We start from the raw sequence: 27363 nt of genomic DNA, 5'->3' as shown, positions 1-27363 counted from the left end.
AGAGAATGACTACCTAAAGGAATATCTGGCAGCAAATCTGGCGAAGGGGTTTATCCGCCACTCTCAGTTTCCTGTGGCATTTCCTCTGTTTTTTGTGCCGAAACCGGGTGGCTCCTTAAGAACTTGCATTGACTACAGAGCAGTAAATAGGGTGACCGTCAAGAACAGACATCCTCTCCCTCTCATTTCTGAGATTTTAAATCAGGTCCAGGGGGTGACAGCTTTTTCCAAGCTTGATTTGCATGGTGCATTTCATCTGGTACGTGTATAGCAAGGGGATGGGTGGAAGACAGCGTTTAAAACCAGATTTGGTCTTTATGGATACCAAGTGATGCTGTTTGGACTCTGTAACGCGCCGGCTGCATTCCAGTTCTTCATGGATGAAGTGTTACAAGAATTTTTGGATGTTTTTGTCATTGTGTATATCAATGACATTCTGATTTGTTCTCAGGATTTGGGGGGACACAAGATTCATGTTAGACAGGTCTTGCAAAGACTTCGGGAAATTCATTTGTATGCTAAGCTGGAGAAGTCCCAGTTCCATACTGATTCGGTGGAGTTTTTGGGATATATTTTCTCACCAAAGGGTTTGGAGATGAATTTCTGCAGGGTACAAGCTGTTTGTGATTGGCCTACACCTACAAAGGTAAAAGAGATTCAAAGTTTTTTAGGTTTCGCCAATTTCTATAGTAGATTTATCGAAGGTTTTTCATGGGTGGTAACTCCTATAACGAAACTTTTGAAGAAGGGTGTTAACTTTGTGTAGTGTGCTGAGGCAGAGGAAGCTTTTCAGGAATTGAAGAGAAGGTTCGTCTAAGGACCTATTCTAATCCATCCAGATTCCTCTAAACTGTTTTTTGTGGAGGCTGATGCCTCGAATTTGGCAATGGGAGCGATACTCTCTCAGAGACATGAAGTTTCAGGACAATTACACCCAGTGGCGTATTATTCTAGGAAATTCTCTTCAGCTGAGCAAAACTATACGATCACAGATCGAGAACTCCTGGCAATTAAATTTGCTTTTGAGGAATGGCGTCATTTTCTAAAAGGAGCAAGACATACAGTGACAGTGTTGGCGGATCATCGGAATTTGTTATTTTTTAATTCTGCTCAGACTCTTTCCCCGAGACAACTGAGATGGTCTTTGTTTTTTGCCCACTACGGTTATAATTTTCAAAGTGGCCCCATATTACATATTTTCAGCAAGCCCAAACATTTTCCTATGGGAAAATTTGTAAATACCACTCAAAAGAGGCCCAGGAGGCAGAGGCCTACCGGGAAAATTCCAGAGTTCCCAATAAGCCAGTCCAGACCTGCGTTCAAGCCAGGCAAACTAAATGGTAAAGCAGATGCACTGTCTCGCCAGTTCCCAGGGAGTGAAATCAAGTCAGGGTGCGAGCAAGTACCAGTGATTGAACCGGAGCGTTTTATTTCGGCAGGAATAAAAGAGTGTGGTGGAGTTGAGGAGGAAGTTCGCAAATCTATGTCTTTAACTCAAATGGAGAAGTGGGTACAGTTAGATCCATTTCGTTATATAAGAAGAGGATTACCTTATTTTGAAGACAAACTTACACACAGTGGAATTGAGAGAGAAGGTGTTGAGAGATTGCCATGAACCGGTGTTCTCCAGTCATCCAGGTTTCCGAAAGATGCTTGAGTTGGTAAGGAGGAATTTCTGGTGGGAGAAGAATCGACAAGATACCTTAAATTTTGTGAAGATTTGTGCAGTTTGTGCTCGAGCAAAGCGTCAGGTGGGAATACCGTCTGGTTTGTTGGTACCGTTACCTGTTCCTCCGTGTCCCTGGCAAACGATTTCTTTGAACTTTATTTCAGATCTTCCTAGAGATAAAGGATGCATGTCCATCTTGGTGCTGGTTGATTTGTTCTCAAAGGAAGCCCATTTTATTCCAATTGAGGGAGAGGTTACCGCAGATTGTCTGGCATGTATTTCTCTGCAGGGAGTTGTCAGGTTACATGGTCTTCCCAGTCAGGTCATCTCAGATAGAGGATCACAATCTGATTTGAAATTTTGGCGAGCTTTTTGCAGGAGACTGGGGGTGGAGGTGAGCTTAACTTCAGGTTACCATCCTGAGACCAATGGGCAAGTGGAGAGGGTTAACCAGGAAATGGAGAAATATCTCAGGTGTTTTTTACAAGCAGGAGAAGAATGGGTTGATTTGGTCTGGTTAGCATAGTTTGTGTATAATAATTGTGTAAAAGATTCCACTTCTATGACTCTGTTTTATTCAGGGAGAGGTTTGCATCCGCGCTTTTTGAGTTTTGATTTATCTGAGGAATCTGAGAATCCAGGAGTGGAGGTTTGTTTGAAAGTTATGAGAGATAATTTGGAGAGAGCGAAAAAGGTGTTGTTGGATAATAAGCTGAAATATAAGAAATTTGCAGATTTAAAAAGGAAGCCTAGTCCGGAGTTTAAAGTGGGAGATTTGGTGTGGCTCTCCACAAAACACTTAAGGTTCAAAGGAAGAAAGAAATTGTAGCCCTTGTTTTGTAGGTCCATTTGAATTGGAGAAGGTGATCAATCCGGTACCAGTGCGGTTGCATTTACCTAGTAATTTGAAGGTACACCCCACTTTTCATACTAGTCTTTTGAAGCCTGTAAATCCGGGAACCAGATTGTTGTCGTCCCCTCATACAGTGATTTTGGAGGATTCGTCAGAGGAGTTTGAGGTGAGAAGAATTGTAGATTCTAGAAGGGTTAGAGGAAGGCTGCAATATCCTATCGATTGGGAAGGTTTTGGGCCTGAGGAGCGTGCATGGGAAGATGAGTGTGATGTATATGCTCTGCTTCTGGTGGCAAGACTTCATAGAAAATATCCATTAAAGGTTAGCCCTGAGGCAGGGTGCTAAGGGGGGAAACTGTCAGGTCCTGCTAGACAGATTGTTTGAGTGTTGCAGGGATGAATGTTCCCTTATGTGATTGTTTGGGCCTTAACTTTATCATTCAGAGTATTGATAGTTTCCCTGGCCAAGATGGAGGTTCTCAGCCGTCTTTCTGATTGGATGGGAGTGAATGAAAGGCAGGATCAGAACATTCTAAACTGCCTTTAATTGTCAGTAGCCCAGCAGAAGGGACCTTTGTCAATAGCTCCAGTAAAACTTTCAATCTGGATTGGGCCTTTACAGTTTATCTTGGATTTAGGAGTTACACTTTTTAAACTTTTTTTTTTAGATTTTTTACAACAAAGAAACATAACCATTTAAGAAGGAAAAAAAGGTTGCCGTTTATCGTCCCCACCCAACCGTATATTCCACCCTCTCAAAGGTCCAATGACTGCGTTCCACCCATGACAGCTTGTGCTCAGTCAAGGCGGTGAGCTATCCGAGCGTGTTAGTAGGTAGTGCACAAAAGGGTCTCAGATGTCCAGTGGTCGGGCGTGGAGCGGCAGGGTTTTGATAAAGTCTGACTCCACATCGTGACAGTATGTCACGTCTCTAAGCCATTGAGACTGTGTCGGAGGTGGACCTCTACCCCATGACATTGCAATTCTTCGTTTTGCCAGTACTAGGAGTAAGCTGACCAGTTTCCTGGCATCCGGTTAGATTTCACGGGTGTATCCTAGCATGGTCACCAACTGGTCCCTGTTGATCGGTTCTCCAGCTATTTCCGACGTTATTCTGATTATATTGTCCCAGAATTGCCTGACTGGAGGGCACTCCCAGGCTAGGTGCATGAAGTTGGCAGGGGTGCTGCCACACCGTTGACATGCCGGGGAAATAGACTCCTGTTAACGGTGGAGTTTGCTTGGAGTGAGGTAGGTCTGATGGAGAAATTTGAAGTGAATCAATTTTAGCCTCGAGTTCAATGCGATCTTTTGGGTCTGCCTTTGGATGTAAGACCATACAGCATTTTCAATTGTGTGGGCCAGGGAGTTTTCCCATCTTGCTTAAGAGGTTAGTGGTTGGGGTGATGTGGCAAGTAATTCTTTGTAGATAGATGAGACCAATTTGCCTTCACCGCTTGCTTGAATTGTTTCGTGCAGTAGCTGCCACATGGGTGGACTAGCTGGAAACATGGGGAACTGCTCTCTGAAGGCGAGTCATCCAGTGTGGTGATTTGGAGTTTGTTTGCTAGGTGGTGGTGGACCGTTTCGGTGGTTATCGGTACTCCTGGAATAAACTTTGCCGGCAGGAGTGGGGAGTATCTGCACGTAACGCCCTGCGACTTGGATATCCTTTTCCAGATCTCATAGGTGATCAGCATTACATTCATGGTTGTCAGCGGAACTGGCTGTTTACCTATGATCACCGCTCTTAGGAGATTGGGGGTGGCGAGGGCCCTTTCTATCTGGACGTGCGGCCTAAGGAATTGGGTCGAGTACCAATAGCTCAGAAACTGTGCCTGCGCTGCCCAGTAATAGCGTTCCAGGTCCGGTAGGGCAAGAGCGCCCTTCACAATGGGTTGAATCAGCGTGGTGCACGCCACTCTCGCTGGCTTACCTGCCCATATCAGTTCAAGGATGAGTGCCCGCAGTTGTTGAAAGAAGCGATGCAGTAGTAGCACTGGTATGTTCACAAATAAATACAATAATTTTGGAAGAATCACCATCTTAACAATGGAGTCGCGTCCCCAGAGTGTTAACGGTAAGTGTTTCCAATGGGTTATTTTTTCCGAAATCGACGCTACGACCCTGCCAAAGTTGTCTCAGAGGATCTCATCGCGATCACTGGACATCACGATTCCCAGGTACCTGATGTCGGATTTTTCCTATAGAAACTGAAAGTCGTCAGCAAATTCTACCGTACTGGGGGTTAGTGGGAATATTACTGATTTGCTGCTGTTGATTCTGAGACCCGAAAAGGTTCCGAATTTGAGGACTTCGCGCACCACTGGATTGAGATTGGTCTCCGGGTGGCTGAGTAGTAGAGCCACATCGTCTGCATAGAGGGATAGAATCAGTTTGTGAGGTCCAATGGAAATCCCTCTGTCCATGAATTTGCTCCTCAGGTTGGCTGCGAGGGGTTCCATGGCCAAGGCGAACAGAAGGGCCGACAGGGGGCATCCTTGCCTAGTGCCCCTCCTCAGCTCTATGGGGTGGGATTTTGTGGTCCCTGGTGTGACAAATGACCAGGGGTTCTTGTATAGGAATGCAACCATCTTTATAAAGGAAGAGCCGAGACCCAAGAGGAAAGGCCATTCAACGGAGTCGAATGCTTTTCTGCATCCAGGAGAGCTGCGATGGCTTGCCTCGATGGGTCGAGTGCTTCCATGATGCCGAAGAGGCGACGAATGCCAAAGGTTGTACTCCGACCTGGAATAAAGCCAGCTTGGTCCACCAGCACTAATCCTTGCATTAAGGGGAGAAGTCTGTTGGTTAGGAGTTTGGCCAGGATTTTATTGTCCATGTTTATTAGTGAGATTTAGCTTTTTTCTTTTTAATTAGAACTCAGTTTTGGCAGACCGTTTTTATTTATAGTTAAGGGGTTCAATTGAAAGTGTTAAGAAACCTAATTTAGAATTGTTGCAGTGGTGCTTAGCATATTTAGTCACTAAAGGGAATGAATGTTTGCCTAAATTTCCTTTCTCTGTTCAAATTCGTTGAGAGAGGGAGAACCTGCACGTTCTGTTGCTAGGAGATTGCACGTTCTGAACAGCTGTTCACAGAGACGATTTCCCGTATTGCGGACTGTACCGGCGTGAATCTTTTCAGAGAACTCAGCATACGAGTACCTGATTCGCTAGTTTAGGAGTCTTACGCTGAATGTGCATCTGTCAGTGTGTTAAGGGAAGATTGCTGTGTGCGCGCATTGTCTCGTTACGTTCGTCTGATCGTTCCGTAAGTTTTAATTCGACTTGTTGGTCTCGTCAGGTGCTTCCGTGCATGACTTTAGCATCTGCGTTTGGTTAAGAAAGATATCACTAATCACTTGTCTGTCGCGCACTAATCTACTAATTTTTTTTTCCCTTTGCGTGTTCGCAGAGAAAACACTGTTTGTAATTCGTGGAGAGCATGCGCAGTAGGAACTGAGAAGTGGGTTTCTAACACGCACGCGCAGTAGTGGACCAAATAATCAACACATCACGCCTTCCTTCAAACTCTTAGCGCGAATGTGCAAAAGCGAGACTTTAATAGCCAAGCACGTCTGAAGGGAGTTTCTTTGTGTTTAATGTATTGAGGAAAGTTATAAAGGAGTGCAGTTTTCGGATGAAGATACAACTGAATATTTTAGTGAATCTCCTAAAAACTAAACCTCTATAATCCAGACTTCTTATTTAGAAGAAATATAGAAGTGAAAGGAGACGTCAGCTGCTTCAGGGAGTTCAAGCATAGCAGGCAAAGACTTTTTCTCCTGATACTACTTCCAATGTTAAAACTCCTCTAGGCACTAAGAAGAGGAGATCTCGTCAGGTATGGTGTTTTAATTTATTAATGGTGTGAGATGATAAAGATTGAAAAGTGAGGAGAAAAGGTTAGTGATCAAGAATTGTTATTTCTTGTTTCTTTAATAGGGTGTGAGTGCAGCGGTTCCTGACCTGACATTTATTATTTTGTCCCAATTCCCCCCTTTCCCTTGGGGTTGCACCCAACTTAGCTATTCACATTCAGTTTGGAGGGCTGCATCCCCGGGGGATTGTGGGGGTTCAGCAGCTTCCGCAGACAAAACCACAGGATATGCAAGCCTGACAGTGTCACTGTATGAGAACAGGCACTCTTGTACATAGGCACCCTTTCAGTTAAACACCTGTACATTTACATCAGCTACATATTAAAAGCATATACCGTCAAATTGTCCACTTTCTTGAAATGTACATACTGGGTGTGTAACGTAAGGTGCAATTTTTGCGAATTTGATGCCCATCACATTGAACTGCAACCCCTAATGGACCCCAATGCTTCCCTTAAACTACCTTACCCAAGCATTCTTCTGCTTAGTTTGCAGCCCTCAGCGCACAGAAGCCAGTACAGACATGCCATAACATAGAAATTCCTGCCTGTGTTCTATTGTAACTATTAGCTCATTTTCTAACATTCTGTATACTTTTCCTTCAGACAATATGGTTGAAGCATGCCCATGGCTTTCCATTCAACAGATCTTAAGTCTTTGCCAATTTAACCTTTAAAATATTGAGGTTCAAACCACAAAGCCTACATAAATGTTGGCACCTTCGTATTTTCATCCATTCCCCTTCATACAAAGGAAATGTGTATCTTGTATGGAATTTATATCATACCTTTATTAAATAACATATAAAATCAAGAAAACATTTCCTATGATAATGATATGGAAAGTCTAATGTGATTCTGAATACAATCACCCCTTTCACATTTAAAGCTAGGTGGACTAATCTGTGGAAGTTGGTGGCATTTTACTTTAGGTGTGTGGATGTACATGAGCCTTGACGGTGCAGAAAGGCAGCCATCATTGAACCAATGACGTAGGAGCCACAACCATTCTAAGGGGTGTTGGTGCAGACTAAACATGAATTGGTTGTCAAGTGCATGGGTGTCCTAGGTTTGTGCGGGGGTAAGCCACAGTCCAATAGGCAGGTATTCCTTGGTACTGTGACGAATCCAGGGAATTCGTCCGTTCGACCCAAAGGGAAGCCACCCCTTTTGAGACTAGGGAGGTGAGCCTGCTATGCACAACACTCCTTTGGGGATTGGACAAGCAGGATCCCACTGGGGGTGACCCCCACTTAGGGCACAAGGACTCAAATTTGAATCAATCTATACTATCTCCCATAAATAAACCCCATGTCCAACCGGGTTGTTGCATGCATGCAAACTGATCACATTGTTAAAGAAGTGGTCCCTTTAAAAAATGCCTGGTTTGGTTGCTAACCCCTCCATGAAGCTGAAAGTGCATGACCAATAGACCTCTCTCTTGTTCCCAGGTGGAGCATATACGGGACAAGACTCTTACCTGCAGAAGGAGTAGAGCTGTAACAGAAGAGGACAACTGCTGCAGAGGGGACAGCGCGAGAGACCCCGCAGATCAGGATCCGCAGCCTCCATTCAAAATTGATCGCTCCTGGAGACAGGACTACGATGCACACATGATGGGCAGAGAGCCTGTGCAACTCTGCCGGTTCCAGGAATGCTGGGGATTCTCATCCCCAAGGTCTCAAGAGAGAGAGAGACCACTAGCAACCAAAGTGGTAGACCAACAGGCCCGGCAGTGCCTGAGCAAAAACTGAGAAAGCCAACAAACCAAAAAGGATGGTGTTGAGGTGGTACTAGCCACCGCCTCGCCCAGTGATAGGTGCCAGAGCGAGAACACAGGTATGTGCGCTGCGACGAGGGGTAAAGAGAAGCAGGGCTAAGTTCCTCAAGATGCCAAAATAGAAGCCATATGCCATATGCTAACCAAGTGGAACTAATACAGAGGGAGCCCCCGCTGTGCCTAATAACATGCCAAAACCAAACAAAAGACCCAAAGGATAAGATCCAGGTGGGGATACTAGAAACCCAAGAGTAAACAAACAGCCCCAAAGGTCTGAACCCAAATGATATATCACAGGCGGAGTGACCAGAAACCTGAGAGAAGCAGAAACAACTACAAGGGTTGTATATCAAAGATTTTTCTCAAGACAAGATCCAGGAGGGGCTATTAGAAACCATAGAGTAAGCAAGTCTCCCTGAGGAGTTGAACCCAAAACCCATATCCCAGCAGGGATGATCAAAAACCTGAGAGAAGCAGATAAAAACCACGAGGGTTGTATATAAAAGACACTTTCCTCACAATAGGACCCAGGAAGGGCCTAATAGAAACTAAAGAGTCCCAAAGGTCTAAACCCAAAGCAAACACCCTATGAGGGGTGACTGAAAACCTGAAAGAAGTAGAAACAACCACCGAGGTTGTACATAAAATATACATTTCTCAAGATAAGGCCCAGGAGGGGGCTACCAGAAACCAAAGAGTAAACAAAATTCCCTGAAGGGCTGGATCCAAAGCATATACCCTAGGAGGAGTAACCAAAAGCCCAAAAGAAGCATAAACAACCACAAGGGATGTAGTTCAAAGATACATTCCTCGAGGGGGGAAACATTAACCCAAGAGGTCTGAGCTCATTCCGGGTTACACCCCTCATCCACATTCCATGGGTGGAGAGCGGTAAGCATTTGTATGAAGCAGACTCACTCGGTCCCTGTTGGACCACCAACAAGTATAACCCATCTGATATCCATTCACCCTGGAAGGGTGGACCAAGAGCAAGGGAAGGAAAATGCAATGAGTTACACGTCCAAGTTGGTCAGTTGAAAGCCAAATTATCAGAGTTGAGCCACTTATTGCGGAAGAACCCAGGAATGTAGCCTTTGTACTATTGTTGCATAAAATGAACTGGTGATTTGTTGGAACTGTGTGAAAAAACTGAAGAATACTGGGTTAAGAGGAACGTTCTTTTCCTTTTGGAATTTGTAGAAAACTGCAGGAACACGTTATTTTTGTTAGACTATCCAAAGACAAGAACCTGTAAGTTCCAGAGGGAGATTTCCTTAAGAGCCACTTTTGGGGAGGGGGTCACACACCAACCCACAGAAGCCCAGAAAGGGCAAGGAGAACCACTTCTCTAGGCCACGTTCAGTCTTTTTGTTTTTTTAGCGGTAGGGCCAGCTAGATAAGGATATGTTTGGGCAGAGGACCAGTTGTGTTTGTAGAACATCCTGACAAGCACTGTTTGTTATTTTGTAGAATAGGGTACCTCCACCAAAGCGATAAGGCCAGGTGAAGATTTTCTGTAAGATGAATACAAAAATAAGTCTTGAATCAAAATTTTCCAGTTGTCAGACTCTTATCTCTGACTTACCACCCCCATATTAGATCATGAAGGCTGGTTTAGCTGCCTGAGAACCAGAGTAACAAACACCTGACTGCTGAGTCTTCAGTTTTAGTAACAGGTGGCACAGAAAGCTCCCAGAGAGGTGGTCGTCTGTGTCACGTGGGTGGGCCGCTTGGATGGTCATGCAAAGCCATTCCCCCAGGATGTAATGTTAGGACGGCCATTGTTAATGTATCACTAAATTCATGACTTGCCTACATGAAGCTCAATGTGTAAAACTGCATAAAAACTCTGAGGTTTCAGTGCTCAGGGGCCACAATTTTGGAACGGTGATACAGTGTTGGTTTCCCGACCCATTTCTGCACAGCCACATGCAAATAAAGCTTGTTTCTATCCTTCGCTGCCTGTCTCCGTAATGGATTATCTGGTGACAAGCTGCAGCTTTCTGCACATCCTTAACCCTTTTACTAACCTTGGGACACTATACATACATAAAGTGTTGATCCAAAAAAGACAAATGATACCTTGGTTAGGCTAGCAATGTTATTTATTTGCAAACTTTCATAATCTTAAAATTACTTCAGGCACAGGAAGAATTAATTTTTTGTAAAAGCCGTACAGTTTAAGGATTACTCTCTGAAATGTCTCATCTGTTCGTGTCCCTGTTTCAGATTTGTTTTTCCTCCACAAAGGGCCTTACACTTAGAGGTTCCTCCACGCGCCTGCTTGCATGCCCTTTGCCCATTTAAATGTTTCAAACTGGAATGCGTGGGGAACATCTGAAGTGTAAACATGAAGAACCACAACTTGAGGTGGCTACCCACCATATAATGAAGGGTCTGACACCAGATCAAACCAAGAATCTTCAAACCTACTTGTAACACCCTGATACCAAAGGGCTGGCGCCACCTTAAAACCTGGTGAGCTGTGGCCATTGAGGATGTTGGAGGGGGGATATTTTCATTTCAGACTTTGTAAGAAGAGTTTGGGTCTTGTGGGAGACAGCAGGGTAGACCACTGGGAGAACATTGCAGGGATTCTGGCCCCTGCCCTGACCATCTGACAAATGCTCCCCTGCCCTGCCCTCGATAGGCAACAATTCCTGCAGGCCAGAGCATGTTAAAGGGAGGTTTGAGGCATCTCTCAGTCTACAAACCAACATACCAAAGAAGGTTAAAATGGGTAACTGCAGTCTTCAAACTTCAAGCAGCCCTTTCTCTGAACTAAAGGTTCTTGCCTACAATAACTCTTAGCGCATAGCTTGGGGTAAGGAGTCGAGTTTCAAGACTGCCCCTCTCCCTCATCTACCAACTTACACATGCGTGCTTTGTTTTACATGGGAATCAACAATCTATTTGAAAGAGAGAGGGATGGGCAAAAGTATCAGAAGGCCACTGAGCATTGCTCCTGAGCATCTTAGAGTGAGGGCTGTTGTACATGGGAAACAATTATCTATTTAAGAAAGAGAGGGAGAACAAAAGAGAGAGAGAGAAAAAAACCAGAGCATAACAGAGAGGGAGTGGTAATGACATTAGCAATGCAAACTAGTGAAATGGGATGTGTCTTCAAAAGGCCAGTGGTAGGAGTGCAATTTTATTGCCTTGTAAGGTCTCCTCTCCTCTTTCACCAACTGACTCCCCTCTAAGACCTCCTATCACCTTACACTACATACACAAACCCCCAAACAGATACAACTAGCCCTATCACCATTTCCCACATCAGCGGCTAACTTGACCCAAAGTGCTGATAATATACACCCAAGTTTCTCCACCAAACCTAATAAAAACAGACTTCACACATGAACCACCATAGGTTTCATATCTGCCTCTCCTACTTATGAACCTTAGAGCCTTTATCTCACAGAGCCAAACACATCCAGGCCATCAATACTGGCAGAAGGACACTATACAATACCACTTCACCAATGATTTTGTTGACCGACCAGGGCATACTAAGAACTTTGTCCATTGCAGAAAAACACTTCCAGGGAAATCTGTGTGACTATGAGATTATAAATTACCTAACGCCAAGCATAAATCCATAGAGAATGAAGTGAAGAAAATGTGGGACCTGGAATGATTGAACCATTCCATATCCGCTCGTCTTCTCCTGCTGAGCTAGAGCCTAAACAAAATGGATGTTGACAATTCTGCATAGACCTACAAAAGGTGAAGGAAATCTCTGACTTTAACACCTGTCCCATGCCAACAATTGACAAAATGATTGAAAGGACCAGTGAAATGTATTCTATTATCAATCTGACCAAAGGATAGTGGCAGATTGCCACGGTGCCCAAGGACCAAAAGAAGACTGCTCTTGTCACTCCCTTGGGTCTCTTCCAGTTAATGGTAGTATCCTTGGGGTTGCTTGGTGCCCCCAACAATCTTCCTGTGAGTGATGGATGCCACACTGCAGCTCCATCAGCCTTCCATAAAGCCTATCAGAACTGCAGTGTGCTTTACAGGCAACATTTTCAGAGCTTACTTTCAGAGATAGAATGTCCTTTTTTGTGTTCGCGTTATGCAGATAACAAGTCTTCCCTTTCTCCTGATGTATATTTGACCATTTAATTGATGGGGACATCAGTCAGTGCGAATATTAATGCTTTTGTGGATTTTGCAGCATCTGAAAGTTACAGGGACCTTCAGTTTGCACAACAACATGCCAATTGTATGTTTTTGAAGTCCACTATGGAGCCTATACATTTTTCGGGGACAGATCCCCCTTGGCTCACAGTGGTATTATCCACAGCACTAATGCATTACTCATGCAAGTGCAAGGTCATGGCAAAAGCATTAGTTTTGAACCCTTCAGCACCATGGCCATTGCCAATTAATCAAATAAGAAAAATAGGTCCTGTGATTACAATGAATGCTAGCAAAAATGTAAGAATGACAGAAATTAAAGACAGTGTAAACAAAATGTACATTCAAAAATATTTTAAATCAGAAGTGATTGTACTGCAAAAACATAGACATCAAATTAAACGAAATTGCATGACTGCACAATCAAAACAAGTTCTTAGATTCTAAAAAATAAGAAAAGAAGGAAAAAGGGAAACAAAGAACGTGCTCATCTGAAACCATAAAAGACCACCAAAAAGTACTAACAAGACAAACAAAATGGGAAAGGATGACAAAAAAAGAAACAATTTTAAAATGGCAAGCAGCCAACCAATGTTGAGACCCTGATAGAATTTACACCTGAAGCCACATTTGTAGGTTGGTTCTGCACAAAATCATTTTACAAGTGCAGGTTTATTCAATACACGTGGGTAGATCATGCCACCTGGACGTCTATCCCAAAGAAAAATGTACGTATTGAGAAAAGTGTGTAAGGCTACTCCAGGAAATGCCTACTTCAGTTTCGGGTTCAGTGGGCCAGAAACAACTTCAAGGGCACAGCCTTCTTCAGGGCAAACAGACAATACAGTGAGATGGACAGTCTTCTGCACATCTTTATGTGTCAAAGCAGAAACATTTCAAGCATGAGAAAACATCATGGACGTTTCTTTTACAATTTCATGTGGAAGTCCATCCTGTGGCTACTGCCCCACAATACAAATGGTAAGTCTGAATGCTGCAAGGTCAAGAAGGCCTTTTTAACGACCACACATTCTCAGGAATGGCTGTTTAACTGACAGCGGTCGTTACATGGTGGAGAATCAAAATACACTCTACCTTTACCATGAACAACCCTTTATATGTCTTTTATTGTGGCCTCACGTCCTGACCTACCATTTAAGATTTTGCTGGAAGGGTATACGTGGGCTACATGTTCGTCTTCATTTGTTATCTGGCTCATTCCCAATAGGGAGTACTTGCTGTCACAAAAATGTGTGAATCACAGCAGTACAACAATACTATTTTGAGCCTCCCTCTGAGATATTAACTGTAGAGTTTACATGGGATGTCACGACTTGTCTATGGGATAGTAAAGCACAGTGTTCCCATAATAGACAGTCTGGACCTGTTATCTATCAGTTTTTTCAGTCCTAGGTGTAAACTTTATTTTTATACCTTTCTGCCTTTATTCCTCTGTGAGATTTAACAGTGACCTGGGATATATAGGAGTCTAACAACCTTTATGTTGTTACTGTTTTTCAAAAATGGATTCTCTTTGACCTCTTTTACTGTCCCCTTTTTTGTAAGCGTTACATCACCGCTGCCTAAGGAAAGTTCTCCCTAAATTCAGGGTCTGGACAGGGACAGTGAGTCTTCTCCATCTTTCCTCCTGTCTTCAAAACTGACCCTTTATCTCCTTGGCCACTGATTTATAGCATTACTGTCTTGAAAACATGGGATTTCTCCACTGCCTAATTTCAACCACATACAGTTGTGTGTTGCCCTCTTTCTTCGTGTTACAATACTAGCCTGTTAGCCTGTTAGGGCTTCAACCTGTACACTGTACTTTCAGTGCCCTTTGGGTTATAACTAAAATGGCTTTTTAACAACCATGCATTCTCAGTCATAGGAAATAACCTGTTCATGCTAATAGTCCTGTGGAAAAGCATCCTGCACTGCACTGCCAGGTCCCAGTGAGTCAACAGACAGACAACTCAACACAATAAAGTAAGGTTAAGAGTGGTTTATATTATAAAACCATTGCGCCACAAATTAAATGCATTCACCACAGGCACCTTATAATAAATAAAGGGTTTAGAACAGGTGTGGGCTATTCTCAGAAAACAAGGATGAGCAATTCCAGATTGCTTAAGTGCCGCAGGAGATCAGCCCGTTCCTCTCTACTTGTATCTGACACTTGGTCAAGTCAATGTTGCACATTTGTATCTGCTGTATAGTTTTTAAGCTTCTCCTTAATGTTTCTTTGCTTGACTGAGTAGTTGTTTCTTTATTGCTCTTCATACCAAAAAAGGCTTGTGTGACACCTGAGTTGTTGGCCAAAGTTAAAAGCTTCTGGGATGTTGTACCAGACCTCTCCAGGCTGGGGGGAAGGTGGATGGAGGCTTGACCAGGGGTGCTGCAAGCAGAATTGCCAGTGTCTCCAACATTCGAGTAGACACCCCTACGAGCTGAATGTTCCTTGGTTTGGGCACTTCTTCCTCCTGGCCTCATTGGGGCTTTCTCCTCCAAAGTTCTAGCTTCTTCTGCCACTTCTTGAATGCCACACAATGATATGGCCCGCTTCACTTCCGCTTTCGCTCCTTTCTCTACTTTCTTCTCTTTCTGTCAACCACCTTCATTTTTTCTCCAGATGTTTATTCTCTCGTTTCCCCTTCTCTCCAACCTCCTCAAATCTCATTCTCTTATTTCTCTCCTTTTAGCTTTTCTGCGCCAATGAATGTCTTCAAACCCTGTCCTTTCTTATTGTAACAACTCTTTCAACTTCCTCCTACCTTCTTCTTCACATATATTTCCAAACTACTCCTTGAATGCTCTCATTTTCACCTCCCGTCCTTTTCCTAGTCCACCAATTAACTCTTCCGGTGTTCTGCTACTTCCTCTCTCCTCTGTTCCTGCTCACCTCTCTGAATTGCCAACTCTTTGTTGCTCTGACCTCACTTATTTCACCCACAACCAGCATAAGACACCTGGACTCCTTATACTTGCCTGGGCCTATTCACAGGGCCAACTCATCTCTGTTCCTGCAAAAGCACAATACAGGGTTTGGTTCTACGTATTTGAATTTGCCTCCTAAGTTTTTCAAACCTCTTCCCTATGGCTGTGTGCCGGATGGGGGACAGAGCCCTCATCATCTTGAGTATCTAATTTGCAGTGCTGTTACTGGGGGTCAGCTCTGCAGCTCCTGCTGCTACCTGCTGGCATGTCACCTCCTGCACCTGTGTACACCTGTTCTACAGGTTCGCAGATGCATACTGTGTGCTTGACATGCGAGCCAGCAGCCAACTGGTTGGATTTGTCAATTCAAACCATGCTTGAATGTCAGTTTCCCTTAGAGTGCACCTACCCCTCATGCCCCTGCGTGTTCCTTATCCTGTGGAGCCTGCCACCCTTACTTGCAGGTTTAGAGGTTTAATTATGGTTGCAAATGTGACACCCTTTATTTTGCAGGCAGTCCTCTGCTTAAGAGTCTTTAGCCTTGGCCAGAGCTCCATGGATGTATCCTTGGTGACCCCCCTTGCGTCCTGACTCAAGCTCCCCTGGGTTACCATGCCTTCAGTTTTCTTAAGAACTTCTTCTCAACCCATACCTTCACGTCCAGATTATCTTTGGTTGGCATATATATTTTATTAAAGGGTTATCTGTGCAAGTGTCTAGAGGACAGGATCTCCTCAGGGCTGTAGAAGCTGGGGGTTGCTTCATGGGTTTTGGGATACTCTGTTAGTTTTTTACAGGGTAGCTAATTAGCATTCACTCCTGTGAATTCTATCTCCCGACCGAGCGATTTCACTACAGTCAACTGCGACACTGCGTTTCTCATCCACTCACGAAAAGAGGGGCCACAAGGCCACTGACGGCACTTGAACCGGCAGTTCAGGGGTGGTTTCTCAGGTGTGCGTTTCACAATTCTATGAACTGCTGGGTACTGGAGACCCAGTTGTGTGCCTGCCATACATGGAAGGGTGGGAAGCCGACCTCGGTTAGCCAATAGAGGATGATGCCTGGTTGAGGGTATGGTCACGGATGCTTAAGACTACAAGGCGTGTTACAATGCGGCTAAAAATTCTGCTACAGATGGTACCTCATGCCGGAGAGAGTACATTGCATGTCAGCCGACTATTTGTTGAATTGCTGGCATTTATTTGATAATGTGGGTTCTCTTTTTCATATGGTATGGACATGTGGGAAGGTGAGTCTCTTTTAGAAGGAGGTGTTATCCAAAATTAGGGACATCACATAGCTGTCTCTCCCCATGTATACCCAGATGGTAGTGATGGGCGACACGGGTGGTGGGTTATTCCCCTTGATGGGCCCGATGTCTACTTTGATTGGACACTTCCTCCTGGCAGTGAAACTGATGATTGCCTATAAATGGAAATCCGTTGAGCGCCCAGTAGTTCAGATGTGGTGGGTAAAAATATGGACATCATGGTCGCATTGTGCGAAGGCCGATACAGCAAATATGTAGCGGTTTGGAAGCCCTTTATTGGCTTTGCGCACAACAAGCCTGCTATGGTGGCTAAACCCCACTTCTTCAGCACTTCTCTTGGTTGTTATCATGTTTGGGGAGAAAGCTACGAAAAGGCTGAAGGTGTTGAGCACATGCATGGGGTGATGGAATGTTCAATTGCTGAGCTTTTCTTTTTATGCAGACTCTTTGACACTTGTAATACTCCATCATCCTGTCTCTTTGAAATGTGATTATTATGTTTCTGCACTCGTATGTTAAATCCAGGTTTTTATGGATAGTTTATCTGAGTGGGAAGATGATGTAATCAGCGCTGGCAGACTAGTGACGGACTAGTGATGGATAGTTTTTCTAAGGTGTTTGATACGTCTCCTCCAAAACCCCAAACTGTTGCAACACAGTATGAGCAAGTTGCCTTAGAGAAAATGGCGCTCCCAATGGGGCCTAGAGTGGATAAAGCCTGCTCTGCAAACCGAGGATGCATGTTTTTCTGTTGTTAAGTCTCTGAATGAAATAAATTCATGTTGCAGGCCTTGGGTCGAGGCACTGTGGTACAGAAAGAGACATATTAAATGCACCTTCCATCGACATTAACAGGGCAATATCTATCCATGTAAGATTATGTCTTACCACAATCAAATTGAGACAGAGGTTGGAGGTATCTGTAAGTTTTGATAGATCGACTACGTTTAGTATGTTGAGGTGCGCACTTCTTCAAGTCAATCGAGCTGACTACGATTAAATGTTGCCTCGGGTGAACATTGTAGGCCGCACTAGTGGGAATCCCAATAAGCAATAGGCCACTCCTGCTCAAACGCACCCTTACAGAGTTATGGTTGGGAGTGTTTTCAAAGAAGACAATCGTATTCTCCTTAACAGATCTAACATTCTTTATTTTCAGAGGTGCCTAGCCTATGTGTGATTTGAACTAAAGATGTTGATAGAGTTGGTCTAGTGCATACAAATGTAGTTACCATGAGTTTTGAGTCCAGATTAGAGTTTGATTCCATTTCAAAGGAATCTCAATTACTTAGGCAGTTGGGCTTTGTTATCACAGCAAATAATTACTCAGCATTATGGAAAATCTGCCAGCAATAATAATTTCAAAAATAGAGATGTTCAATTTGCACAAGAAGCAACCGCTATGGGAAAAGAGGAACAGGATTGTCTTGGTCGGCGGATGCCTTAACAAATCAGAAAAGATCGTATCGGCTTTAGTAATAGGACCTTTTTGAATTTAGTTTCTTGGAATATTGAATGGCATACGTTACCCCTCACAAATCTAGCCCTGGGCTCTATTTTACAAAAGTATGAAATAATTTGTTTACAGGAATTATGGTTATTGAAGCGCCCTTGGTTGGACAGTTATACAACTTGCTTTCAAGCTTCCTGTAAGGGCAATCAGGGACGCGCAACAGGGGGTTTTGATGGGTGTCTGTTGTTAATATTTAAAACAGATTGTGGTATAACAAATGTTAAGGGGCATGATATCCAGCAAGGTGCATTAGCTACAGAATACAAAATATTACTGCAGAGAACTACACACCAATTTGAATTAGTTAATATTTTCTGGCACTTTGGAGTATGTCCGATAGATACATTTTTGGAATGTCTCATTTCATTAATCATGAGCTGGTTGGAAAGAAACAGCAATAGGCACATATCACTGATGGGGTCCTCTAATTCCACTTGTCCCTCAGAAAAGTATGTGAATAGCCTGATATACCTGACAGTAGGAGAGATAACCAACAAGAAAGACAGCAATGGTGCAAAATGGTTGTAACGGTTATACTCTCTTGGTTTAGTAACACTGAATGGAGTTGTTACAGTAGATGTACCAGGATGTCCCACTTGGCATAGAGGGAGTTTGGAGTCTGTGTTGGACTATATATTTACGGATTAATTTATTTTCAGTAGATGTAAGCAAATGAATGTTGTACATGGAGTGACCATAGTATGTTGCAATGTATGTTTGATTTTCAACTTCATAAACATTTTGAAACGTACTCATACAATTTAGCCTTTAACGCAGGAAGAAATGGAGTTTCCTGGAATAAGAGCACTATTAGTAGATCCAATAAAATAATTATCAGCATCATGGGTACCACCAAATATGAGTGCAAACTGAATATGTTTACCATAGATAACTTTGAGAATTTCACCTTGAATGATATATGGGGCAAGGATAATTTTATGGTGGGTACAGTGCAAAGATCGATTAAGAAGACTCATGTGTACAATCCTATTTTAGCAGAGAAGACAAAAGAAATGAGATTTGCAACTAGGCGAATTTGGATGGAGAAGTAGAAAGGAAATCCATCCGTAGAGAAACACAAAGCTTTAAAAAATGGTCTAAGAGGCAACGGGCTAGGCTTTTACAAAATTATGCTGAAGTCATGCGTGAGTGTTTAAGAAACAAAGATGTGTTGAATTTTTGGAGGATAGTTAATTCCTTAAATAATGGTCATGAGGAATCCCAAATTAATGTGGTATCGGAGGCAGACTGGGTTTTACTTTTTGAGACACTGAATACTGGAGGAAATGTTAGCCCTGTGATTAATAGAGAATTGGAGTAGATAACCGATCATTTTGGGGATATTATTAGTGATCAGGAGGAGGTGCTTAAGATTATTGTTAGATCCAGTAATTCATGAGCACAAGGTCACAACAATTTGTCCAACAGATTATTTTATTATTGCTCTCACCTGAATAGCAATATTGACATTCATTTCTTTAGATATTGAACAGCAGGGATGCTATCCTTCCTCTTGGAAAACTCATATAATCCCCATCTTCAAGCAGGGATTGAGTTTGGCACCAAAGATTTAACGCCCAGTCAATCTTTTAGACATGGATAGTCAAATAATTGCAGCAATAATCCTTCAACATCTGGAAGTATGGGCGGTAGAAACTATTAGATTAATAAGGCCTCAAACTGGGTTTTGGAAAAATCATGGCACCAACCTTAACGGGTTTTCGTTAAAATGATGAACTGATCTAGAGTAAAAGATAAGAGGTAATCCACGTGGCAGCAACTGACTTATCCTACGCTTTCGACCTTGTGTGTTGAAATCAACTCTGGCTGAAATTACAAAAATTGGGTATTGCCGGCAGGCTTTTAAATTTCATTATAAGACTACATGAGTGCACCAACATGCAGGTGCGGTTAAATCTGTGGCAGTCGTTATCACAGCAAATTCCCACAAAAAGTTGTCTGCAGCAGGGGTGCATATTGGTCCCCTGCTAACCTCTTTGTCTGATGTAGGGGAAGTCATAGAGCAGGCTGCTTTTATTCCACGTAAACTAGGATATTGTATACAAATATGGTTAGCTTATGCAGATGACATTATACTTGTGGACTGTACTTTGGTATGTCTGCAACATCTGCTTACAGCTTTTGCCGGTAACGCACCGATTGTTTTAAATTAATGAAAATAAAACAAAAATGTTGACACTGTTAGCTAGTAAAAGGAAAATCAGCTGTCAATGGACTTCAAATGGGGCTCCCCTTGAAAAAAAAGTATGAAACTTGACTTACTTGAGGTCCCCTGTTATTGGAAACCCCAGTAAAAGTATTATTACAGTATATTTTTTCGACACATGGTAGAGAATCTTATTACCCAAATGAAACATATTAAGGACAAGTACTGTAAATATGAATTCCCACCGTTGGTTAAGTACTATGTAGGCAAGTTATACCCAAGCTAACTTACAAAATGGAAATGCATCAGGATTGGATATTTGATATTTATTTATTGTTACATTTAATAAGGGCACAAAAACCCTTCTTCATCGAGGCGCTGTTGCAACCAGTTACACACACATAAGGTCATGAAGGGTACAGAAGTGTTCAAGAGTCAGGTAGTGGTTTAGATGAACAGCCAAGTTTCAGGGCCCTTCTGAAGGCCCAATAGGATTGTTGAGCTCTTAGGTGTAATGGGAGAGAGTTCCATCGGTTTGCTGACAAAGAAGGGAAGCTTGTGCCGGAGGGCTGTTGGCGTATGCCAGTTTTACTGGTCTGGAGGGCTGGGCTTTTAGAAATCTTTAAGACAGGTAAGGTGGAGCTGAGTTGGACAGACATCTCTGAGTGATGGATGACGTTTTATATGCTGAGTAAATTAGAGAGCATAATATGGAGTAAGGTATTGGCCATTCCAAATGCTGTAAATTCTGTTGCCATTAGATTAGAGCTTGGCTTAAGCTCGCTTAATGCTAAAGGAATGTGGAAAATGCTAACTTTTTTAAAATAAATTTTTAATTCCCTGTTACACAGACTTTGTATATAGATTTAAGCAATGTTATTAAAATGAGAACAGAAAGGCTGTTCAATGATTTTACAGAGAAATGTGATAACATTTTATCAAACATTGGTATGACTAAGAGAGATTTAAAAGATGATCTGGACAAAGTGAAGAAGTCACTTTGCTCGTTTGATTGGTGTACCACAGTGGACACGTATCAAGGCTTTGCAAGTTTGGAGCATTTAAACTATGAACATAAGCGCTTAGGTACCTTGCCATCTTATTTAAATATTTTCCCATGTCCAGGTTTATGAGATTTGGATGGAATATATATTTTACCAAGGAAATCCTTCTGAGGCGCAAAGAAATTAGTTCTGAAGACTAAATGGCTGATTTATATTGGAGAAACGGAAAACCCTCAAGCATTTGCTAATTTTTTGTACTAATGTCGACAAGTCCGGAACTATATTTTAAACATTATATAGATTTTGGAGAGACTCTTGACAGTGACATATTTTGGGTGAATTGTTTAAGAGGCCTTCCTATTTCGCTTGCCTTGGCAGTGGTTGGTTTTTTAAACAATTTGTACCTAGATGAGAAATAGGGAGGGGAAGATTGACATTTATATTTTTTATGAAGAATGTTTTTTTTAACATAGTTATCATGGATCATTTTATCTTGATATTTCTCATGTGTAGGAAATTGTGCTTCTTATTTGTAACACATGACAGTGATTTCATCGAAATATGTTATTGTTTTTCTTAAATTGATATGGTTGAACATGAAGTTTTAACCAATAAACAATAAAAAATCAAATGTGTGGAAGACACCTCAAACAGCACATCTTTACTTATACTACAACTGTTGGTCATGTGCGTATACACCACTGAACATTTCAGAAATACAGAACACATGGGCTTGTGCCCCTGGAAATATGAGGCTGGGACTGTCTGGCATGTACATGGCCATTATTTATAAGGTAAAAAAACACACACACTGAAACTAAAGCTTTCAACTTACATTCTCGGAAATTAAGTAATTCTGTAAAATATAAAGATGCAAACTGAGCAATGCTAGCCGGCTGTATTCTCAGGACGGCCCGGCTCAGTCCCTCCAATAGAGTTTTCAGTCCATAAGGAACAACCAGTCTTGGCTTTGTACTCATCATTTTGGAAGCCTAGAAAGGAAACACATATGAAACATTAGTGGACAGCCTGCTTGCTCTGTGCCACACTGATGAGAAAAGAGCATGCTGTCTGACCAAACTACACATGATTGTCAGGTTTCTTTTTGTATTGTGGTGATTACCTTTGACCCTTGACATTCCGAAACCAAACACTGCCAACCTAATAATAACATCATGGGTACAATATGCACATATCGCGCCTTGACACCATTGTTTTTCAGATGATCCTCGTTTTGAATAAAAAATACTTACCACTGCATTATTATTAGAGGATTATTAAGGACTGTCAATGCATACTTTTCAAATACATCATGTAATACTCTAATTAGCTTGAATTCACCTGGTGATTTTCAATTGTTTATTGCACTTCATGAATCCTAGCCTTTTTATCGAAAAACACATTAAAAAGCATAGTGGCCAGTTTGCAGCTCAGTGGAAGACCCTGCTTAATTAGGGTCACCTCCACATCTGGTCCAAAATCTATTGTGCCCCAAGGTATGAAGGATTACATCCTTAGATGGATTACCCACACACACATACATTCCATCCTAAGGCTATTCACACATATGTTCTCACTTATCCGATAAAAGGCTGCCTTAAGGTCTATGAATCCCAGCTACAACTGCCATTGGTAAAACTAGACGTATTTCATAAAGAAAAGGCGAAGCAGAGACTGTGCTCCACAGTGCCGGACCCTTGCTAAAAAAAACCTCCCTGAGTAGGACTGAACTTTCCTTCAATCTGCTCCCCGGCAGCAATTCGAAAGGGCATGATTTTGCCTAGGGCATCCATCAGTCAGATTGGTTTATAATTTGCAGGGTTAGAGCAGCCACTCTTCTTGGTCAGAATAATGACTGCAACTTTTAGAAAGGGAGATTGCCCCAGCAAATGACACTCCATTGAAAGATTTGAGGGGTAATGGAGACCACACCACTAGATCAAATGTAAACATATCAACTGGATGCCTATCTACCCCAGGTTGCTTCCTGGACCTTGGGCCAAAAAAGCATCATGTGACTCCTGTTAGTTAAAATGGGGGAAACAGGATAAACTATCTTTGCGGGATCCAAATGATCTACAAGATCCCCACCTCTCCCCGGATCATGTGGTGTAATCATTATAAAGTGAACTCGTATAGGTTAGTCAGGATTGGCCGGACAGCAGTCACCAGTCACTTATCAAATCAACAGAGCTCTCTATTGATTCCTAAAACACCTGGACACCCTCCAACTGCAGGCAATACAGGATCCTATGGGTCCGGAATCCAGAATGTTGGGCCCGAGCGAAGCAAGGGAGCATTAGGAGGGCTTAGAGTTTATAAGATCTGGTTCTGCCCAGAAGCTTAGGACAATGACGCTATTAGAAACCGGCCATTGGGCATAGGCCGAGTGCTACTAAAGGAACAAATGTGTCAAAATAAGGAAAACAAGTGGCAGCCAAGCTCTCTTGCCTTGGCAGACAGTGCACATTAGCCCTTTTCCCTTTCTACATTACAGTGACTAGGAACTCGTCTGAGTCAAGAAGCAGGAGGTGGGTGGAGATACAGACTGAGCAAAAGGAGGCCAGGCTGCGAGCGCAGGCAGATGAGGGTGCACAGAAAGGAGCGCTGGATGGGGGCATTGGGAGAAAAATATATATATTTTTTAATTATATTTCGTTTATTCAAACCTTTACAAAATCATCCAGATAAAAAGAAACATTCAATAATTAATTTGCAATTTTCAGCTTTCATGATTGTTTCAAACACTTAATATTATTATTATAAACTTCAAAACAGTTAATACATATATAAAAAACGTTTAAAAAGTTTTGCTAATCCACAGTTCTATAATTGTGAATCCATATCAGCTACAACATGAGTTAAGGCTATTATAGGTGGATTATTCTCACCCCACATGAGACTTGCCCAAAAAAGATTTGAAGAGAATTCACTTTCACTTGGACAGTTCTAAGCCAAATACTTTTATCCTTAAAGGCCAAAAGTAGGGACAGTTTGTTAACCAGTGTTCTATGGTTTCCAATTCTGAAGGGTTAGTACAAAATCGACAATGTATATTCATACCTTTAGCTTTAAAAGCAGCCCAATGTTTGCAACGTTCCCTAGTCAAGAAATTATTAAATTAAATCGAAATCTCATTTAAAATGCACATGCATAGTTGCATGAGAATCATATTATGTAGGGGCATATTTTATCCCTTTTCCTTGGAAAACTTGCATATTCTTTATGGAGACTATAGGTACCCATTGACTCAATAATATTTGTCCACTCATGATTAAAGTGCTTCTTCTTAGCGTTCTATGGAAGACAATTTAATTGCTCATCACATGAACGAATAGAGCACAAAAGAGAGTTCATTCTTTGCCCGCACTGCATCCCAGAATTGGGGGCAGATTCCTTCAACATACTACTCAAATTCTCATATAAAGAATTACAGGGCGGATCTAGGAATTTTGAGTAATTTAGCAGGTGCCTCCAGGGAAGCTTTGAAGATAAGGACGTTAACCCCAGTTCATGCCTCATAATTACATTTGGCAGGGAACAAGAGAACCCAACCACCTCTTTCCATACACGCCCCTGAAGACAGTTAAGGTAATCACTCAAGTCCATCAAACACATGTATAGGCCATAAAGTATTATCGGTTCAACCTTTAACATTATAATTATCGGTAACAATTATTACTATACTTACATTCTTATATATTACGATAATAATTATTATTATTGGTTCAACCTTTAACCAACATTCAACCGACATGGTACCCTGATCGTCATTGTGACTCTGTACCTCTAATCGGAAGAACTGCCACTGACTCGGTAAGATCTGTACCCGACCCGCTCACATACCCTAGACTCGCTTACCAACAGTGACTCCACGTTCATGCCTCTTACACCTGTACTGCTAGCCCTGTACTGAATGCCTGTATTGCTAGCCTGTCTTGTATTGAACCTTGCTCTATTCTTCGACAGTGCTAGCCTTCTGTACTGAATACCTGTACTGCTCGACTGTATTGGTTTGTACCTTACCCCACTCTACTGCTAACCTGCATCTAATTCGGCACTACTTTCGACTGACCCTGCAGTGGCTCGCCTCTGGTTCCTTCACATAGCTGCACTTAGCAGGCCCATACCTCACCTGCCATTATGCTAAGTCGGATTTGACCTCTCTCATGTGCATGCCCAATACTCATCTACGTTGGGGACATCACGGTGCCGCCACCGCATCTAGCAAGCCTACATACACATACCACTACCTTGATATCGGATTCTGCTTATGTATGCAGCCGTTCCTGCACCTCCTAGGCAACTGCCGTTGCATTCTCTTTCACTGTTGCCACCACAGACCCACTACGGCAGTGAGCCAACTCACAATTGTTGCCAGCCTTATACTTGACTCTGCTTTTCTGTGTGAATGCCCTTGTATACTAAAAGTAATTGCCGCAACATCTGCTTAGGTCACTATGTTACTGCTGCTGTTATTATGCACCAATTATGCCTACCCACACTAACATTCCGCATCATCTGTGCAATAAGTATTGTTTGTTTGTTGTTAAATTGTTATTATTAAACTTTGGTATAAATGTATGACATGAACAGGAAGCAAAACATTAAAATACATGGTTGTATTTAAACAAATGCCAATAAAAACATTTAAAAATAAAATCATCTGTGCAACACGTAGCATGTACTGAACCGGGCATACTATATTGTTCATTGTATAGAACTGCTCCTAGTAGCACACTACAATACCTGACCAGTAGTTGTACTGACTTTCCTTTCTTCCTTCTGCACATCGCACCACCATACTACTACCACTAACTGTACCAGATCTCTGTGACTTCTCAGAATACTTTGCAACACAGCCTACTGTGTTGCATTAGCACCCACTCACCAGAACCTAGCTATGCTCTCACCCCTGTTCATCTTCACAGGATTACTTCATACACTAGCTACCCTCGCTTGCACCAACATGACAGCATTGCCATACCAACAAAATATATCCATGTCCACCAATCTACCCCAAGCCCAGTTTGTAGCACCAACCGCCTTCCTACCACAGCTGTAAGTAACTGACTGGAGGCCCAACAACCAAAACACTCTCCCCTCATTCATCACACAAATATCCCTAGTCAAAGTATATAACTGGCACTCGGAGTGACTATACTCAACAATCATCTAATTCCTTAGGTGCCCAACCTTCTGCCAACATGACCAGACAGAACCAGCCTGGCACCACCAAATGGCAGAATCGCAGACTAGGCTCCATACTTACCAAGTCCCTACCCACACACATACAAAAGAGTACTCACAGGCACTGCCAAAGTAATCCTCGCACAACCTACCTACACTCGAAGCTACCGTGAACGTAAAATGCCTGACCACCACTCCCAAGGTCCCTGGAACCACCGTCACCACCTGCATAACATCTAACAAGGACAATCCTATAATCAAAGGAGCCTTGATCAATTACAGATCTCTTGTTGCCCACCCCTCAGAAATCGCTGACATCATTACTAGCAACCAACTTGACTTCCTAGCAGTCACCGAGACTTGGCTTCACATAGCAGCTGGACCGGCCTTGGCCTTAGCTATCCCAGTCAACTTCACTATCATTAGAAAAGATAGAGAAACTTCCAAAGGGAACGGTCTATCTTTCATCTGCAAATCGGATCTAGTTATCAAAGAAACAGAACCCATGTCACTTCCTTCTGTAGAACTACTCTCAGTCAAGTTGGGGTTATCGGCTTCACGCACTATGACCCTTAATGTAATCTACAGACCTTCCTGGCCCACTAGGATCATAACGTCTCTTCTAAACACCAACGTCAAACCAGGTTCTCAAATCATCTTGCTTGGTGACTTTAACTTGGGCCTCAATGACCCTAAAGACCACAACGCCACTATCATAGCAAACACAATTGCGGAAGCTGGCCTCACTATCAGGAAATACGGACCCACCCACACTAAAGGTCGTACCTTAGACTGGGTTGCAGATACCAACTGCACCGTACGTATCACAGCCTCAGAACCATATATGTGGACAGACCACTACCTGATCTCGTTCACAGTCCAAGACAGTCCCCAAACTAACGTACCTAAACCGATGGCTCCACCAGCTCTAACCAGATGCAAAAAAACATAACTG

The 27363-nt window shown here is 42.6% G+C and overlaps 1 protein-coding gene across 1 annotated transcript in view; it reads right to left on the bottom strand.

Annotated features, from left to right (window-relative positions):
- The window catches only part of CABYR (calcium binding tyrosine phosphorylation regulated), a 610964-nt gene that overhangs the window by 533648 nt on the left and 49953 nt on the right, over positions 1-27363 (bottom strand). The window contains exon 2 of the mRNA XM_069620914.1: positions 22054-22210. Coding sequence (XP_069477015.1) covers positions 22054-22201 — 148 coding nt within the window. The 5' untranslated portion in view covers positions 22202-22210. The remainder of the gene's footprint in view (positions 1-22053; positions 22211-27363) is intronic.

This window comes from Ambystoma mexicanum, chromosome 5q (genome assembly GCF_040938575.1).
Source record: "Ambystoma mexicanum isolate Mex_15411 chromosome 5q, UKY_AmexF1_1, whole genome shotgun sequence".
In the NCBI taxonomy this organism is placed as follows: Eukaryota; Metazoa; Chordata; class Amphibia; order Caudata; family Ambystomatidae; genus Ambystoma; species Ambystoma mexicanum.
This window is presented reverse-complemented; position numbering and strand designations above follow the sequence as displayed.